The sequence below is a fragment of the Coturnix japonica genome, chromosome 1 (assembly GCF_001577835.2).
Source record: "Coturnix japonica isolate 7356 chromosome 1, Coturnix japonica 2.1, whole genome shotgun sequence".
In the NCBI taxonomy this organism is placed as follows: Eukaryota; Metazoa; Chordata; class Aves; order Galliformes; family Phasianidae; genus Coturnix; species Coturnix japonica.
Window position 1 is genome coordinate 168,641,016 of NC_029516.1, and position 20,847 is coordinate 168,661,862.

Here is a 20,847-nt window from a genome sequence, read left to right on the forward strand (position 1 = left end):
TGACACACCTCCATGTTTCTTGAACACCTCTGGGAATGGGGACTTATTTAACTACTTAATTATGGATGCAAATTCTATAAAATATTTTCCCCTATCAACAGCAGCTCTGCTTTACTTGACTTTGGCTTCAGTTTTTCTCTTCACCTGTGAGCTGGTACTGATTGTACTCTGGGCTGTCCATGCTTTATTTGGGCATGGAACTACACAGAAAATAAATTCCAGGCCAAAACACAGCAGCCCTTTCCTTCCAGGAGAATGATGTGAATCGCGAATCGCAGGTTTAGAAAGAAAAAAAGATTAACATGCCTTCAAAAACATACACAAGCACGTGCCTTCATTTCCTACCTATAATGATTCAAAATATGAAAAGATTCCTCTTTTACCAGCATACTATGCATTCAAATATGCTGTTACTACCCCCCAGAAAAAATAAATCATAACATTTTATAACAACATTGTTTTTCTTAGGAGAACTCATTCCAAGCAATGCAGCTTCTGTGCACAGCTCCTCAAAATCTTCTCTCCAAGCTACATACTCAAAGAACTATTCTATTCTCCTGACTTACTTCAGTGCAGAGTATGTAAATCCCTTCAAGCCGTCTTTGCACCTGAAACATAAAAAAAACAGTCTTTGTTATAAAGGACCGCTTGCAGCAAAGAGTTGTAGGTTGTGTATGGTATAGAAGGGTTGTGAATGAACACCAGTTTCTCATTAACAGAAAACAGCAAGTCTGTAACAACTCTGGGGCTACCCCCAATCTCACAGCTGTCACCACAGCCTTGGAATGCCTTAGAAACAAAGGGTAAAGCATATAAATGTCAGTGCTTCTCTGTTTTATCAACACCAAGAGTGGTGAAATCTTTAAAGCACAGTGACAGAATCACTGGGGTAGCAATGGGCAATTTCATGTGCCAAAGAAGAAAAGTCGAGATGAGTTTTACAAAACATAAGCAACTTACCAACATCATCGCTTCAAAAACACCCTACTGTATGAGAAGACAATTTGGACGCCGCAAGATCTTCATAAACAAGAGTGAGTGAACACAACCCTCCTCTTTCTGCTCACAAAGACCACACTGTCCCTGGGAAGCCCATGCTTACCCCCAGGAGCACACAATATGGGCTCCCAGGGGGCAGAGCACACAGCCAGTGTCTGCTGCTGGGAGCTGGGAGCTGGGTGGGGGAGAGAAGCAGGAAGGACACAGTGAGGTGTAAGCTAGATTCTAGCTCAGCATTATGGATGTACTGGCCATGCAATAGACTCCATCTCCCTGGTTGTACTATGCAGGCAGACATCGCTCCAATCATTACTCTCACTTGCCTTCCCTCTTATCCTGAAACTCTGATCAGAAAACAGATATCATAGAAGGCTTTGAGACACTTCTGCACAACACCAGAAGCTCATCCTGAACAGCTTCTCTTTAAAATTCCTGCAACTAAAACACTGATGATGTATATAGGATCTACAGGATTTCAACACAACCTCAATATTGTCCACCGAATCTTTCCTTAATATAGCAAAGGCACAAAGAAAACATTTTATGATACTTCATCTATGAAACTTGGAAGCAAGAAATTCTCATAGCACTCTAACATAAAGATGGATCAACTTGCCCGGGGACAGACAGACTGAAACAAAGGAATCACAGAATCATAGAGTCATTGAGTTGGAAGGGAGCCCAAAAGCACAGGGTTTGGGTATACTGACTGCCCACAGAACCACTGTGCAGTATCATGAGTTTGCTTTAAAACCTACTGACAGCTGTAAGTTAAGGTCCTGTTGAGTTATTATGGGTGTTGGACATACTACGTCTGCCAGCTCAAGAACAAGGCCTTAGTTTCTGTTTTCAGGTAAATTGGAACCACACACAAACTGAAACGTAAACATGCTTAAGTGCTCCTAGAGTCATATTGAAACAGAAAAGCAATCACACTGAAAGCACAGGGATGCTTTTGCTTTAATCACTACCGCGCAATTGCATTCCAGCTGCTGATGCTGAGCCTCCATTCCTGGACAGGCCACCAGATGTCCCTCCCAGCTGCTGCTATCCCCAGCCCTGCCGCATGCAAGGAAAGTGCCGGGCATACCCCTCCTTACCTCCAGTGAAAATCACAAGACATCTGAATTACTGAAAGGGAAAGCCACATTCCAACTCTCTCTTCATTACCACAAGAAACATGAAAAAGGATTTCTAACAGCCGTTCTCATTGCATGCTGACTAAATCCTATGCAATAAATATCTGCTGTACTGAGATTTGGTTATTCTTTTTGTTGTTCCTTTATTAGTAGTTCCATATAGTTATTTCTTATCAGAGATAACAACCAGTTCAGGCTGCCCATCCAACCATGGCTGCCCATCCAACCTGGCCTTGAGCACCACCAGGGATGGGGCATCACAGTTCTCTGGGCAGCAGTGCCAGGGCATCATTGACCTCTGAGTAAAGAATTCCTTCCTAACTCCTAACCTGAATTTCCCCTCTTTAATTTAAAGCCATTCCCCCTTACTCTATCACTATCTGCCTGTGTAATAAGTCACTCTTCCTCTCTCCTGCTTATAAACTCTTTTCAAGTACTAGAAGGCCACTGCTCTAGTTTCTGCCATTCCCTTATTTATTCCCAAAGCAATTTACACATAAAACTGGCAGCAACAAAAGAAAGCTCCATGCGGTCTCTTAACACGCTCTTTGGGTCAGGGTAAAAAACACCCAGAGACAGCATGGAGATGTCCCAAACCCAGAACTGGCCTCAACTGCAGCTGCAAACACTGCTAATGTACAATGGCAGTGGCACATGGTACTTCTCATGAACACCTGGCTGCTAATAACTGAACTAAGACTAATGATTTGCTTCATACAGGCCACTGCTAATTGGTAATAATAACTTTTACTCAATGCTTCATTGCTCAAGGGGTGAAAAAGTCCCTACTCTCCTGCTGACCTCTGTGAGCCATTCAAGCTGTAAATGAGCACAGTAAAAAACAGTGCATGTACCCAGCACTTCAGATTCCCCTGAGACAGGAAGAAATCTCAATAACATCCAGGGTTTTTTTAATGGTATTTTTCAATTTGGGAGATTTGGAAGAGCCATAGAATCACAGACTGGTTTGGGTTGAAGAGGATCTTGAAGAGGATCTTCAAGACTATCCAGTTTCAAACCCTTGCCATGGGCTGGTTTCATCCCACCCCCCCTAGCCCCCCCACCAACTCAGGGCCCCATTCATTGTGGCCTTGAGCACCTCCAAGGATGGGGCACTTGCATCTTCTGGTCAGCAGTGCCAGATCCTTACTGCCATCTGAGTAAAGAATTTCCCCCTAACATCTAACCTAACCCTTCCCTCTTCTTGTTTTAATGTAGCCACCTCAAGCTGCAGGAAGGAAGCACCGCTTTTTGCCCTGTAAGCACTCTTTTAAAGGCACGCAATCTGCTTACAGCCACCCAGCAGAGAATTTTCCCATCAGAGGGGAATTTGCCCCTGGTCCGAAGCCAGCAGAGCCCATGGCTGCCAGCTGTTGCCATCCGGCTCCATGCACCCCATAACAGAGCAGGATCATTCACCGCTCATAGCCCAGCTTTCGCTGGAACCAGAGCAGCAGAGGAATTGAGGAGATGCAGCAATAAATCTGGGTTCTCCACATTCCCCCGCTGGGACGATTTTAAGACAAAAGCAAATGGGGTCGATTTCAATCATGTTTAATTATTAACGTAAATTTAACTTATGGCCACACACAGGTTTCTTTTTTTTTCATAAAGAAAACAGCAAAAGTGGAAGAAGGCCAAGGCATGATAGTCTCTGTGTTTCCAATGAGACATGAACTAACCATAATTATTTAGGTTTGGGTACGTAAAGAGGTGCTGTACATGGGATCACACCACTCTCCTTCTGTCATGTGGGAAGGAGAAGTTCCCACACTGAGCTGCAAGGCTGAGTGCCAGCAATTATATTTTGGGTTGGTTTTTGGTTGTTTTTTTTTTTTTATCAGGCGCCTTGTCCTAAGCCCTTTAACGATTTTCTGTGTGACCAATTGATGTACTCAGCACAAGAAGCCTTCTGAGGAAACAAGTCCCCGTTCACCCACAGAACTCATAAGGAGAAAGTAGCTCACAGCAACACCACATGCCATGTTTAACGACATTCCCATATTGCTTATGTTATCCTTCAGGGTAAGAGTAAATTAGAAACTCCTATACAGAGCGTTCATTATGGCCATGTGGGAAGGAAGCCCTGCAAGCGCAGGACGTGTTTGTACATTACTGCAGCACATCCTGCCCGCTGGGACCAGCCGGGGACTACATTTCCACATTAAGGTGTCTCGTTGTATAGAGAAGGGAAGGTCATCGTGATGAAATGGAACTGCATCTGAACACACCAGCTGCATCCCCTGTTATTAAACCCCTTGCTATTGGGAATTAAGGGCTACCTCCTCTCCTTTATGAGCCACAATGAACTCTGCAGGATAATCCATTCTCTTTTTTAATATAGTTAGTGAGGTTACTACATCTTCCTACTTTGTTTCTTGATCTTTACATCTCATGTCCTCCCCAGTGTTAATAGTCAACAGCAACAACTGTCATTTTTCTGAGACATCTTCTGCATCCAATTCTTTTTCATCTTCCATCTCCTCCTTTGCTCCACTGTTTTAGAATCATAAGATATCCTGAGTTGGAAGAAATCCCAGTGATCATCAAGTTCTCCAACTCATGGCTCTATAAAGGACTACCAAAAAATCAAATCACGTGTCTCTTCCTCCAATTCAAATCCTTTCTTTTTTGTACTTTGTCCTCTTCCCACTTGTCCTCTAAAGATTATTTTCAAAGATCTCTTTTATCTTAAGAAAAAAAAGATGACAAAAAGGCAGCGGCTTTGTTTTAATTTTGCATGATTTCTGTCTCAGGGCTCTCTGCAACGCTGCAGCAGCACCAGCCCGGATGGGGGATGGGGTGTATGGGGGGGATGGGGTAGACGGGGGGCACGGGGCGCACACAGCAGTGCTGTAATTTGTAAGTGGAGACTGTAAAATAAAATCATCTTTTGGAAATATAAACTTTCCCAAAAGCTCTGGCATTTTGGTCCTCATTTAGATAAATCTGTAAGAAGCTGACTTCTAAAACTCTTAATAGATTTGGTTAAACATGGCTCTTCTGAGATCAAAGCTACTCATGACTTTCATATCAGCTTAAAAAAGAATGCTCTGCTTATTTGTTTTTCTATCAGAAATAAAGTACATTGAACATGAAACTGCAGTACTCAAGTTGGAATAGAGACATTTAGAAGCGATTTCCTTGAATCCATGGCACTACCTGCAAATGAGCAGCCCCTAAATACTAAGAAGCATTCTCTCTAGATCTACTACTACACATGGCACTGAAGATCAAACTCAAAGAACGGACTGAGCTGGATGGGATCTTAAAGCTCATCTAGTTCCGAAACACATATCTGCCTCATAAATGGTAAGGTTGCTCTCACATGGATTATTCACTGAAATTTTCTTGTTTTATTTTTGTTTGTTTGTTTGTTTTTTGTGTTGTTTTTTCCCCCCGCAATTATGGCCATTTTGATTAATTCAGAATCACAGAATCATTAAGGTTGGAAAGACCCATAAGATCATCTAATCCAACCATTCATCTATGACTGTGACCACTCTAAACCATGCCCCTCAGTGCCACATCTCCGTGGCTCTTGAACATCTTGATGGTGAATTCACCACCTCCCCAGGGAGCCTGTGCCAGTGCCTCGCTGCTCTTTCATAGCAGAAGTTTCTCTTCATATCCAACCTGAACCTCCCCTGGCTCAACTTGAGGCCAAGCCCTCTCATTCTATCACTCTCTGACAAAGAGAAAAGGCCGACTCCCACCTCACCACAAAGTCCTTTCAGGGAGTTGTAGAGAGCAATAAGGTCTCCCTTGACCCTCCTCTTCTCCTGACTGAACAATCCCAGTTCCCTCAGTCATTCCTCATGAGACTTGTGCTCCAGACCCCTCAGTTTCACTGCCCTTCTCTGGACACACTCCAGGTCTTCGATGTCTTTCTTGTAGTGAAGGGCCCCAAAAAACACAGTACACAAGGTAAAGACACTAAAACTTGCATATCTCACAAATACACCTTACTACCTAAAGAAAAATATACTTCAAACAAAGTTAGGGTTCCTTGTATGGATGTCCATGTATTTTAGTATATCCAGACAGGCTGCAAACTTCCTGTTAGAGAAACCCAGCAATCACCATATCAAGGTATCTGGAAATGCAGGGAGCAAAAGCATTCACCAGCATTAACATTTCCCCTTAATACCCAACATAAGTTCCTCCTCCCTTTTATGCATGATCTCCATATGCAATCTGTTCCCAGGACCACTATTTGTTTCTCTTCCTGTTGTCTTGGAGGCTCCCTGACTGCCAAAGCATCCTGAGCACAGCACCTCTGCAAAGGCACCAGTAAGGCTGCTTCAGAAAATTAAAAAACAAATAGAAATTGAAATTGATGAAAACCCTTCTCTTCTCCTCCTCCTCCCAAGGATGCGGTCAAAGAAAACCGCGATCATCTCTGCCACTGAACAGGATCATGCGGCACAGCTTGTGATTCGTGTGGAGGAAACTCACAGAGGCAACTTTAAGGGAAAAGGAATGATTTACAACTGGATTTTCTCTCCGAATTTCCCCCCCTTTTTTTTTGACTGAGCATTTATAATTTCTTTCTGTATTCCCTCACAGGTCCATGAAACAAGGGGTGATTAAAACAACAATCATCCAGCCCCCCAGTAACATCCTCCACAAACATCACATAGCTTTCAGAAGATACATTAGAAACAGACTAAATGTAGGTAAAGCTGGAAAAGTTGTGTCTGAAACTCTTGTAAAAATTATATTCCAAACCACTGAACGTGCTGTGCTGCTGGGATATAAATGCAAAGAGAATTCTCACTGCTTGTGTTTTGAAATCAGATTGATAGTTTAAACTTGTGCACTTTAACAAAACAAAACATAAAATGAAGGTATTCGTGATATTTTCAGTATCAGATGATCTTTCGAAAAGAGTTTTTCACATGCAGTGAATATAAAACAATACTTAAAGATATATGAATGAAGAAATAGAGAGAAAGCAGTGACAGCTCCAAGGAGAAGGGAGAAGGCAGCACAGCAGAGCATGTAGCTTTTATTAGATCTGTACTGAAAGCATCATTTATGATACTTGAGAAGAAAGGAGATGGCAAGCAGTAAAGCCAACAGTGAGCTCCTATCCTGTTAAGATTCCATGTAAATCCAGTGAATTGCTTTTCATTTAGAAAACATCCGTAATCTGGTAAGAGTTTGATGCAGTTGAAAAGAAAGCTGCTTATACTAAAGTACAATACTGGGTCCTAAGTTATAAATAAAAACTGTTATCAATCAGTGCTTCAAGTTAATTGGGCTGTGTGCATCATTACCAAATACAAAATCTGATTTCTGGTGCTGTTAATTACCTCAATACTTACAAAGCTCTCATCTCTTTGGAGAGATGAATGTCCCTGAAATGCGTATTTTTAAGGAAACAGTTTCTCTCGGATTAAAAATATATGTATATTCTTTATATATTGTAGCTGGACACAGCCCTTCTGTGCCTTTTAGTAAGGGAGCAAGGGGAAGCAAACCCATCCCAAAGCAGCTGGCTCACTCACACAGTGAAGATCCCTTCCCTAAATATTGTCTCAAAGGCCCCAGATGGGGAAAACTATACCTTGACAAAACTGTACCTTGACACACACCCCTGCCCACATCCACCTCTGAGACTGTGCTGGTGCTGGTGCTATGTGATTCCTATTAGAGCAACGAGGCTGTTAGGACATCGATCTCACATTATTTTAAATTCAAATTGAGTTCGGCTTGGTTTAAATCATAGTGGCACATGCAGTAATTCTGTTATGCTGTGCCCTTCGCTAAATTTATCGACCGCCAAATTCCCCACTGGCTTTTTCTACTGGCTCTCTGCAACCAGGGAAAAATACAGACAAACAAAAACAACAGCTGAGCTTCTTGGAGCTGTATTCTGTGAACAACCATCCTGCTATTTACAGGTGATTCAAAACTCCAGTTGGCTACACCTCTCCCACAAAAATCAACTGGCAAACTCAAGCATTTGAGAGAAACTGATGCATCATTTGCTTTGACCAAATGATCCTGTAATTGGATTGTGAGGGCAGTGTTTGGCTGTTTGCTTTGAGGAAAATGTGATTATGAGGAGACTGTCCATTTAGACTTTTATATCATATTAGCCGTGTCTCTGACATCAAATAAAATGGGAGTATTTAATCAGAATAAACCTTTAAGGAAATTAAAAGCTATAAAAAGATTTTAAAGAAGTTAGCAATCATTTTGAGTACGTCAAGGCCATTGCCAAATTAGGTTGATGATGTGCTCCTTTTAGATCAGTGAGTTGTTATGTGCAATACGATGACTTGAAGTGAGATTTTGACTATTACCAAAAAATAATGTGAGACACAGCAAAAATCACCGAGACTGTTATAAGTACGTTTGCACTAGGACAGCATCCATTTCATAGAATCATAGAATCATTAAGGTTGGAAAGACCAATAAGATCATCTAATCCAACCATCAACCCATGCTTGCGACCACCCTTGACCACATCCCTCAGTGCCACATCTCCACAGTTCTAGAACACATCCATGGACAATGACTCCACCACTTCCTTGGGCATCCTGTTCCAATACCTCAACACTTTCTGAAAACAATTTTGAATAATGAATAATTGAATCCAACCCAAATCTTTCCTCGCACAACATAAGGCCATTATCTCTCATCCTATTACCAGTTATTTGGGAAAAGAGCCCTACCCTCAAATGGGTACAACCAAGCTAAAGGACCACACAGCAAAATTTCTTGAGACTTGAACTTGTATTTTGTACAATATAATATTTATTTGTAATGACTGAAATATGGAGTTTACTGGAGTAAACTCCGGAGTCTACAGATCTTTGACTTCATCTTGTGTTGTGTAGATGCATCTCTAAGCTTTCTAACCATCAATGGAATTCCTGAGAACACACTGCATTCTCAAGACTATCTGAAGAACCACAGGGTGAGCAAAGTGTCTGTGCACAGCTTAGAAAACACTGCTTTGAGAACCACATTTCAGTGCTCCCACAGAAACTCATTCCTTAGTAGCTTCCTAGCTGGCTTACAGTGTAGAAAAACTAGGGGCTAAACTTTATTCTAACATAGTTTTATTTTAAATTCCAACAGTGCTTTTCAGAGAGACTGTTATATTTAGTTCTGCACATCCAGGTGCAGTATTGGAAATAGAAAGTTACATCGCCGACAAAAGATTAAGAAACTGCTCATAAATCTTGCCCGACTTATGGGTGGGGCATTACATGCAATGGACTTCTGGTCCTTCCTTACTCTCATAATCACGGCAATATGGCCTCTGAACAATAAGAAACACTGTAAAGCTTCCACTGTAAAACTTTAACGACAAAACAGAAAATGAACTCAATGCCACAGATGTGTGCAATCACCAGGAGAAAAAAAAAAAAAAATTGTAAAAATCCACAAAATTGTAAAGAAAAGATATTTTTTACTACAAAACACTTTCTGTGTTTCAGTAATTTAACTCCGTGAATGATGACGGCGGTTATGAAAATAACTTTTGAAAAATTATTGCTAGGAAGTTACCTGCTGCTATCATTGTTTATTACTCCAATAAATTCTGCCACAATTTGCTCTGCAAATATCTACATGGTGCTTAAGGCTGCCATGCACAGCCAGCACCCACGTGCTGCTGGTCTCATCATGCTGAGACTGCCAGCATGGCTGGGCTTGGTCACGGTGTCCCAGTTCTTGGGTTGGCTGGGTTTCAGAAAATTATCAGCTTTCTTCATCTCATTTTCTCTCAGTGTTACTTCCAGCCCCTCCCCGGTGTGAAGCATGAACACAAGTATTGAATACAAGTAAGGAAAGCAGAAAGTGTAAGCCTAATGTGCACATTTCAGAACTAGCACAGGGAGGTGATCATCCCCCTGTACTCAGATCTGACAAGGCCACACCTTGAGTACTGTGTTCAGTTTTGGGCCCCACACTATACAACACAGGAGCTGGAAGCTACTGTGCTACCAGAAAGCTACAATATAGTTGCCATCACTGTAATCTGGTGTGATGATTCCCATGACTGGAGTAAGGCTATTGACAGCTACAAGCTTTTCAGAAGGGACAAGAGAGGGAGTAGGGGAGAGCATGTTGCTGTCTACATCAGGAAAGGAACAGAATGTTAAGAGCTGTCTCTAAATAATAGTCATGAGCAAGCCAGAAGCCTATGGGTGACAGTTTGAGATTGAGGCAAAAAATGGAGACTTCTGATTGTTTCTACAGGCCATCCCGATCAAGAGAAGGATGTCAATGAGGCCTGGAATGCACTGAGGACAAATTCCTGAGTCAAGTAATAGATGGCCCCACCAGGGGAGATGCAATATGGACCTGTTGCTCACCAAAGCAAATGAACTGATTGGTGGCATCAGGATTGGATGCTGTTTGGGCTGTAGTGATCACGCTACGGCTGAGTTCAGTAAAATTTAGGTTAAATATAAAGAAAAAAATCTTTTATAACAGATAAGGCCGAACCCTCCAAGCACTTGCTATTTTGAGAAGAAGACTGTATTCAGCCTTGCATTCAAGATAAGCATGGATAACCAGAAAAATTAAGAGCATACTTGTGATGAGTTCACATCTTTTGCTGACTACTAAAGATGTGGCATTATCTTCATCTTCTTTGCAGACAGTAATCTCATTTTAGAGGACAGTTATAGAACGATTATGAACCACCAGTGTGACAGCAGCTAACATAGCCTCAGGATGCTATAGACAAGAAAATTTTAGGGGAAAAAAAAAAAAAAAAGAGCAACACCAAAAAAGCTAAGCACTAAATAGCGTATATACAGAAAAATACAAATTAGATAAAACTGCAATTCAGCTGCCTTCCTTAGAGGAGGGTGTTTCCTAGAAGAAATCAACACACCTAGACTCCAGGTGCCTTGTAAGCATCTGAAAGACAATCATTAAGGTATGTGTAACCATCAACATAAAACTATCAAAAAAATTGAGTAAAATTAATTTAACACTGAGTGACAATTTGTGACTAGAGAAGAAAAGCAGTATGTGTTATAGTACTGGCTTGAGTCATGTTTTGGTCCCTGTAGCACAGTCTAATGGAAAGGATCCATGCTGAATGCAAAACCAGTTAGACAAGTGGAGTCAGAGAGCAGTTATCAGCAGCTTCTGACCAACTGGAAGGAAGTACTAAGTGGTGCTCCATAAGCACCTCTCCTGGATGTCTGCAAGTCAATCATTTCAGCAGTGAGAGAAAAGACAGCAAAAAACGGTATGCCTTCTACATCTATAGCTAATACCAAGCAGAAAAGGACTATGAAAAGAGAGGTTTGGAAAACAATAGGATTCTGTGCACTGACATCATAAATAAGCGGAAACCACAAATAGAGATAAGAAACAATAAGGAACAATCGGCGTTTCTTTGGGAACCAATGTTACGACCGTGGAGGGTCAAAAAGCAAAAGCTGCACTGGGATGTACACAACAATGAATTAATTCTTGTGCTTTATCATCCGTAGTACACTGTCTTATGCACCACGTTTCAAGAAATGGATGGATTTGTTTCAGGGAATCCAGAACAGAGCAATGAGAATTGAATGTAAGGACTGGTTGAAATAGCTGAGATTTACAAGAGGAGACAAGAAGGGCTAAGGCAAGGAAAGAAGTGGGCAGGATGTGATATGTCTTTGCAACTTACGTTTGCAACGATGAAATAATCCGCTCACTTTAGCACTTGTAGTGGACAGGAGAAAAAGTAATAGACTAAGGTTGCATCACAGCATTCAGATTAGAAAGTAAAAAATGACAAAAATGGTTAAAAATAGGAATAGATTGTCCAGGGATGACACAGGCTCTCCATTATTGCAGTTCCTAATGAATAAGTTAGTCAGACATTTGATAGGAATGCATTGAGTGATGTGTCCCTGTGGTATAAGTGAAAATATATGATTTCTCATGATTTCTTTAAGCCCTGTTATTCTATCTAAGAGCATAATATTCAGCAGCATAATAATGGAGAAACATTGAAAGAGGATGCAAAAGGGAATCTCAATTGGAAGGTACTGAGGTCACCCTTTGGCTCATACAGCTAAAAAAAACATTAAAAGCCTTGAAGAAATATTGCATGAGAACAAGAAAAAAGATTGAACGGTGGGTATGCCTTAACTTTGAATTTGCTTCTTTCTTGTTAACATTTTCTCTCCCTCCTAATGCTGAAGTCACAAATGCAATACTTTATCCACCAAGAATGAAATCTGAGTTGTCCTAATTTTAAATGTAGGCTGCACAAGAGCACAGTGACAGTAAGCTCACTGTACTTTGTTGTCCCTGAAAACTCTAAGTCAAAGAAAATAGTGTGGCAAACAGCCCCTCTTATGACTACAGACTCAGTAACTTTGGAAGAAACAGGAAGTGTTACTTTATGTTTGTTACCCAGGAGCAAAGGTCAGTTTGGGATATTTTCTAGCAGGAGAATACAAAGTACCCCAAAGTGTTACTTGCTGCTTCTCAGTAATGAACAAACAGAAGACATTCAACCAGGTAAATAAATCCCTCTGGCTACAGCACACACCTGGAGAGGTGACACAGCTGTACAACTGGTTGTGAAACCCAATGGAGGAGAGTACATAACACGGCCATAAAGCATTTCTGCCACCATGTGTGAACTTGATAAAGCATCCAGCCAATCAGAATTAAATGTTCTACTTGTTTGTTCCAGGCACCTCTTCCAAAGTCAACATTTCATAAGAACTGTTGTTAGCTGTGACCAATAACTCAAAGATTCTGAGAACGAAGACATGGGCTGTGCACACACCCAGCCAGGTTAAGCAGGAGACCTGCTCTTGCCTTTTGGTGCTAGTTTTGGAATGCTTCAGGAGACATTTTACGCCCTTGTCTTGCTCTGAGGTGAGCTCTCTTTATGAGGCATTGGTAAAAATAAATGAACAGATATCATGAATTCCCATTCCTGCCTATCTTTCATTTCATTTGAGGCAAGAAAACGTAGCAAACTAAGGAAAGACTGTAGTACACGAAGATACATTTTGGCACACTGGATCTGCTAATGATACACATTTTAGCAGAATGTAAATAAAACAAATGCACAAATGTTTTGCACCAAGAATCGTTCCTTCAGTTCTGACACCATTACAGTAAAAATAAAAGTTCAGTTTTCATAGAATCATAGAATTGCTCAGGTTGGAAAAGACCTTAAGGACCATCAAGTCCAACCACAACCTAACCATACTACCCTAACCAACAACTCTCTGCTAAATCATGTCCCTGAGCACCACATCCAAATGGTTTTTAAACACATCCAGGGATGGTGACTCAACCACCTCCCTGGGGAGCCTATTCCAGTGCTTAAGTATTTTTCAGTGCTTTTCAGTAATATCCAGAGCATTCGAATCATTTTCTTCAGAGGATTATATTTCTCCATCTCTCTTTCCAGGCAAGAACATGGCCTTTAACAAACTGCACCTGATACTGACTTACAATCTGCTCTGGATGCTGCATAGCCATGAAAGGAGATTAAACTAGGCTGCCTAATTTTTAATTTGCAGTAATTAGCTGGAGACGACTGCAAGTTCTCGTGACATGTTCTTGGCCTCTTTTTATGACTTTAATACGCTCATCAATATTATGTAAACAATTTCACAAACTCCATATAGCAGATGGTGATTCTTGGACCTACATCATTTCAAGAGTTCATAATAAAGTTATGAAGTGCAATTCATGCAGAAGCCAACTGCAGAAAGACTTGCTATGGTTTCAGAATGTTTTTTGTAATCTGGCAAATAGCTGCAGCAATAGCCATGCATTGCTGCGACCACAAAATTATGCTAAAAGGGGAAAAAGGTCTTTCTGAATATGTGAGTCAGGCAGCGCATACAAGCTGCATGGTCATTACACCTACCAATTACTTAACAAAGTTCAGTTTTACTCATTATTTTCCACAGGCTACTGGCATACTAAACTGTCTATAACAGAACAGTTATATGCTTCACACACAATGCATGAATGTTTGGAGGTAAGAAATACAAGCAATGGTAAAAGTGGAAGAACTTAACGGTTTACAAAATGAAGTAGAGGCATGAATATGCAGATTCATGGTAAGTTTAAAATATATACTCACAGAGAAAAGTTTTAAATAACTAAATTGTTCTTCAACAGGCTTATGAAACCAATCGCTCATGTGAAAAGAGACCAATTAAACTCTAATCAATGAAGGGCTGACGTTTTCCAAAAGAAATGTGAAGAAGCCATGTTGTGAAATTATGTGTTTCAGTCTAAAATACTGAGAATAAGGAAGGGATTCATAGCAAGGATTAGGATGCTACAAATCATATGGAACATATGAATAGGAGTCTGTTTCTGTGTATCAATAGGGGTTTAATTTCTGAATGAGAAGCTTAAGCTAGGGCACATTCTTTTGTAAATCATCCCACGGGTTTCCTAGAATACACGGACTCAGTAACATCCTCAGTTCTAACTTTACTCAATAGATTCTTATAAATCTGCTATCAGCATTTCATTTAAAGCTTAAAGCAGTAAAAGATCAGAATTGATTTTGAAGGAGGACAATCAAAGCAGAAATAATGATAGGTAGAAAATGAAAGTCTCATTCTACAAAGGCAAGTTTATCAGGAGCTGATTATAACTTCTCAAGTTTGCTAGTCTGGTTGCTATCTGAAACCAAGATTTCCCTGGGAAAAAAAAAAAAAAATAATTAAAAAAAAAAATAAATATATATATATATATATATCCCAAACAGCTGGAACCCATCCTAGAGATAGAAAATAAATCACTTGCAAGTAAATTCCACACTCAAAAGCCCTAATCAGTACTCTATACAAGCAACAAAACAAACAAAACCCAGGAAGAACATTACAACCCTGGTAACTGGTGTATACTAATTGCAGAGCATCAGGATAGCTTCAGTGTGAAAGCCGAGGCTGAATGGGATCGTCTGATAAATCCACTGCACTCAAACACTCCACACAGTATTCTTGACCCCGTGGGTCACAACCTTTTGCTCCCAGTCACTCATGCAAAAGGGGATAAAGAGGTTTGCCCCATTCTATTAAATCCTTGTAATTATTTGTTACAGTTTTAAGTCATCTAGCATTATACACACAGTAATGCATGCCCCTTTCAAATGAAAACACAATAGACAAAATGAACATAATGTGAAAACCTTTAAGCTGGCCCAAAACTTTTTAAGTTTAATTACTTTTACGAGTATATTTAGCCAGTAAGAATTCTGTGGAATAGACAACTTAGATAAAACAGCCTTGAAAAGCGCTTAAACCAAAGAAAAGGGATGATTTCACAATGGAAGGATATTAGAAATGTAGCCAAAGCTTAAACCTATAACAAAGAGGGGAGCAACACATACTGACCACAACTGAGCATGAAGAACAGAGTGCCATTAGAGAGCAGCACAGCCATTTGGGCAGCCAACTTCCTCGACTTTCAGAACACAAACAATTTGCTATCAAATCCAATATTTCTTTTATGGTGTAATTTGACTGAAATCAGCCAAAAGCGCTGTACAAAAAGGATTACTTCACCTTATGAATCACTTTTCATCAACATACTTTTAAATACAGCTGGGAAACTTCTTGCACTAGAGGAAAAACAATTTTACATTGTTGATTTATCTGTGATGGAGTAAAGGATGGCGTCTGGGGATTTGGGATATTTTCTCTATTCACTTACTTGTTAAATATTTAAAGTATAACCATTACTTTTATAAATATATTTTAAAATATAAATATAAATACATTCTAAATTAAAAATCTGTGTATTTGTACCTTGCAAAACACCATCATACAGTAATCAGAGATGAATGTATTTCACGATTTGCTCACAACAAATGGAATGGTGGAATAAAGCCAAGTGACTTTTGGGGTAAAAAGTTCCATCTTTAGTCCAGAATATCAGAGTTCTGGACTTTATTAGTTCTGTTTCTAGTGCACATATATCCTACTGCTAATGGTGAGATCTAAACTCCTCAGAGACGTGTCCTCTTCCAGGGCCATATCTTGCAGCCCAGCCTCAAGTATCTATTCTGACAGTTTGAAAGGATAAAATAACCAACAGCTGTGTTATCCATGCCAAAGGCAACCAGAATCTTCTCATTAATGCCTTCCTCATTTTGAGATGCATGCTGCATCCATATGGGCTGGAACAAAATGTGTACAAGAACATTTAGCATACAGAGAGTAAAGGTGGGTTTATTACACAAGTAATCTGCACAGTGAACTGCATCAGTGCTTTCTGCACTGTTTCAAAAGAAAATCTCACTGTTCATTTGTTTTTGGTGTTTTTCCCCCACCTTGTATTTATGTTGTGGATAGAATCACAATCACTATAGTAGATCTTTCCTGGAAAATGAAAAATAATGGCCTCAAGTTGTGCCAGGGAAGATTTAGGTTGGATATTAGGAAGAACATCTGAGAAAGAATGGTGAGACATTGGCAAAGGCTGCCCAGGGGACATGGTGGAGTCACTGTCCCTAGAGGTGCTCAGGAACTGGGGAGATGCGACACCTGGCCCATGGTCAGTGGGCACGGTGATGATGGGCAGATGGTTGGACTACGTGATCTTAGAGGTCTTTTCCAACCTCAATGATTCTAAGACTCTAACACAATCAACACAAATGTTGTGCATTCCTGTTCCCAGTACAAATATTTCAGGGTTAAGTGACTTCTACACACTGATGCATAGAGCATTCATGAACTCTTTCTATAGAAGCTCAAAGCAGCACATGGCTTAAAGACTCGGAATGTTTGTGTGCCCAAACCACAGGAACTTCCCAGAGCCTTCATTTTCATCTGGTCATACAAATTTTATTGAATTGTTTCACTGTCCTTTATCTAAAAAATCCTGTCAGATCATCCCTTGTCTTGCAAATGCGTGCCATGAAGCTGATCTCTACAGACAATGGAGGAAATACATTCTTTATCTTCCCCTTTCAGATTAATAATGCTCTCCTGGAAGATTCATACTGTTTTACTAGACACTGATACTGGCCAGCCCTTCTATGTTGTTTGTCCTGTTGATATGGAATTGGCATAGTTACAAACAATAACTTAACTTTAAAATTGATATTGAAGTTATGTTTCAAATTAAGAACTAGCAATATTGATTATCTTCATGCTCTGAAAGTTCACAATTAGTATGCAAAAAATTCTGGGTATTTCCATGCAAAATATCACTATTTATTCATCCAGTAATTAAACTCTGGAACAAGGTTTTCTGGGATCAAGAGATGATACATCCCACCACTAAAACACATCTGCAGACTATTTTTTCCTATATTTAAATAAAACAGAATGATACTCTTTCATGGAAGACCATATCAGTATCACAGAAGACAGAAAACAGGACAGCCCTGTTATCTCTCCCCTGGGTTAATACAAGGAAGACCTCATGCGGCTTCTGCAAACTGCATCTTTTATAGCCCCTGACTGCAGGCAGGGATTAAGAGGTAAAGATGACCTTAGACATGTTGTCAGCAATCAGATGAATTTCAGTTCAAGAAAGACTTCTTTAATTCACCAGATAAATTTAAAATAGTAAATTTCTGAGTCAAATTTTTTCCTAATATCCAGCCTGAACCTCCTCTGGGACAACTGAAAGCAATTACTAATGACCACATAGAGCCATTACAAATGACCACACAAGTTTTAAGGCACTTTGGCCATTTACAATCATCTTTTCTAAGTATGGAAAACTAGGGAGGAGCAGAAAAGTTGAAAAAAAGGTGAAATAAATTCTGCTTTCTTTTTCATTAATACTTAAACCAGCAACCAAATCCTTGTAGACTCATCTCTGAGTAGGTGGCACAGCAAACTCATCCATGTGTACAGATCCTGGTGTGTTTATTAGCTCTGTGCAGGACCAGGTTCATCTTGGCAGTCACTGTGTATTTGTCACAGAATCACAAGATATCCTGAGTCAGAATGGACCCACAGGGATCACTGAATCCAGCTCCAGGCTCTAGATAGGATCACCCAATATCCAAACCCAATGTCCAAATGCTCCCTGAGCTCCAGCAATCAGGGCTGTGCCCACAACCCTGTGCAGGCTGTTCCCTGCCTACCACCCTCTGGTGTAGCCCCTTTCCCTCACCCCCAGCTGCCCCTCCCCTGACAGCTCCATGCCGTTCCCTTGGACCCCGTCGCTGTGACACAGAGCAGAGCTCAGCGCTGCCCTCCTGTGTGGAGCTGAAGCCACCATCAGGCCTCCCTTCAGTTCCTCTGCTCCGAGCTGAGCACGCCATGGACTCATGCTCATCACACATCCTCCCAGTAGACCCATCCCCATCTTTGACTCATATTCAATTTCCAGTCAAACAAGCCCCTCACTAAGACTGTCCACACAGCTCTGTATTTTCACAGGAAGAAGCAGAACTCCTTGGGGCCTGTATGCATTTGCAAATAAGACCAAAATTGGCAATGGGTTTCAAAGGTTATTAAGAACATACATGATGGGAACATAAGATAACCCTGTTGGAAATGTCTTTCCACATTAGCAAATGGGGTTAAAAGAGGCTGTGAAGTTAGGAACTCACTTGACAAATACACCTGAGGTTATGCAGTTATCTCCCCTGACAGAAACCATGGCTGTTAGAAGGATAGCATGAATATAGATATACTTAAGAAAAACAAACTCTCCTCACCTTATCTTTCTCACATCTTGTCATCTGCTTTTGCACAAAGCATAGATTAACATATGTTCACAATATGATTGTCAGAAGTTGCATGTTAAATTCAATATATTATATTTTGAGGTGGGGACTCTTATAAATCCTGTTTTCCTAACTCCCTTTCTTGCTCAGACCGCCTCATTCCTACATTAAAGTAAGCAAGGCAGCTAACTTTAAAACCCACAGTGAACCTGAAATTCACCCAGCCTCTTTGTCTCTTAACAATTTGTCAATTAACATTTGAAATGTTCCTTTTTAATTATAATTAATTAAATAAAAGCATATCTACCGCAACATATTTCCCCTTTTGTGAAACATGGAAGGAAACACTGCAAAACAACTGCACGGAGAGATACAGAACCGCAAGCTGGGGGGTTGGACTCGATGATCTCTAGAGGTCCCTTCCAACCCCTACAATTCTGTGATTCTGTGAAAGTTCTGGTTTCCACCATTTCCTTGACCATTACCCTGCTTTGATGGCTTGAGCTGTAAGTAATCCATGAGAAGAAAACACAGCACTGTGGTGTGTCCCTGCAAAACACTAACCATGGACCCAAATATAAACTGTTTACATTATAAATTAATGTATAAATTAATGTGACAGGAGCTGCCACAGCATCAACTACAGTCCTGAAATGAAAGCAAGCACTTTCAAGAACATTTTCCATTTGTAGATAAGTGCAGAATAAAACAGAATTCTGGATGAAACAGCAAAGTGGGATATTCATATTTGGGATATTCATATTTTCCTCCTCTTTAAATATGTTTTCAAGTATGAGAAACTCACCTTTGATTTTCTATTCTTTTGTAAAAAGAGGCTTTTTAAACTGAGAACACCTTGTGTTGTTGTGTGAAGGGACCCTCAGAGGTCACCCAGTCCGTGTCCCTTAAAATGAACATCGATATCTACAGCTTGATCACGACTGGAAAGAGACCGCACTGCAGGATCGTGTCCTCTGTTTATCTTGTGGTGCTCTCAAAGCGTACTTATGTCACAAGTACATCTGATTCTCAGCATGAGACGCTACATTTCTGAGGCATGAATCTTTAGATGTGACATTATTATGGGTTGACAGTCAGACTAGATGATTTTTGTGATCTCTTCCAATATTAATGATTCTATGATTCTACTCCTGAAACTCATCGGGCTCACTCACCAAGAAGTCTTTTGCTAAGGAAGATGGGTAAAGAAAGGGAGATGAGAAGGTAGAGCTTACTTTCTAAATGGGTGGTATTCAGTTGGACATAGGCAAATGGTTCAAGGCTATGCTGAATCTATTTAGATTTCAGAGATGTAAAGCATGTCTTCAGGTTTGGGTGTTCTGTGTAATGTTCAGGAATACATGAACTGGCTCATCTTCAAAATAATATTTTTCTGATTTGTTTTCCTCAACTAATCTGTGAATTATATCCACTTTTGCAATGCAATCACAAGATAGTGTCTGACAGTACTGTTTCTCCCCATATATTGCTAGGAATATCCTATATCCGTACGTCTTCAATATGAAACAGCAGGATCCCTTTATTAAAACTATGNCTAAAAGAATTGCCAGGTGCTGTTTTTATTCGACTTCAAACATATATTTGTTTAAAATGGTTTAAATCATGTCCTAAAAAATCAAAGTCACTTCTCAAACTTTAAAATCAGCTGTGTGTGAGGCATCAGTCACATTTTTTAGCCAGAGCTCTGCTGATGGCAGGAGAAATCTGTCAGAAAACAGCTATAAAACTGAGAACTGCCACAAAATACTGATGAAATCAATGAAGCAAGATTTACAGATTTACATCTGCTAAAATTTCTCTGTGACAAAATCAGATTTTCAATAAAATGAACATCTGCATGGTGCTACAAGGATCTCCACAGAACCTCTGTCTTAATCAGCACTTCATGAATTCTTAACTGTAACATAAAATTAACATACAACTGCATCTAATCTTTGTAGGTCATACAACACCTATTTGAATTTTTATTTATCACATCACATTCTACATAATGTCAGCTTTAACTCTGTAGTAAACATCCACAGTAATCAATGCAGC

The 20,847-nt window shown here is 40.2% G+C and overlaps 1 protein-coding gene across 4 annotated transcripts in view; it reads right to left on the minus strand.

Moving 5' to 3' along the window:
- The window catches only part of TMEM135 (transmembrane protein 135), a 147,786-nt gene that overhangs the window by 14,813 nt on the left and 112,126 nt on the right, over window positions 1-20,847 (minus strand). For all 4 annotated transcript variants that reach the window (XM_032442230.1, XM_015852397.2, XM_015852396.2 and 1 more), the window contains one exon: window positions 567-608. In XM_032442230.1, coding sequence (XP_032298121.1) covers window positions 567-608 — 42 coding nt within the window. The remainder of the gene's footprint in view (window positions 1-566; window positions 609-20,847) is intronic.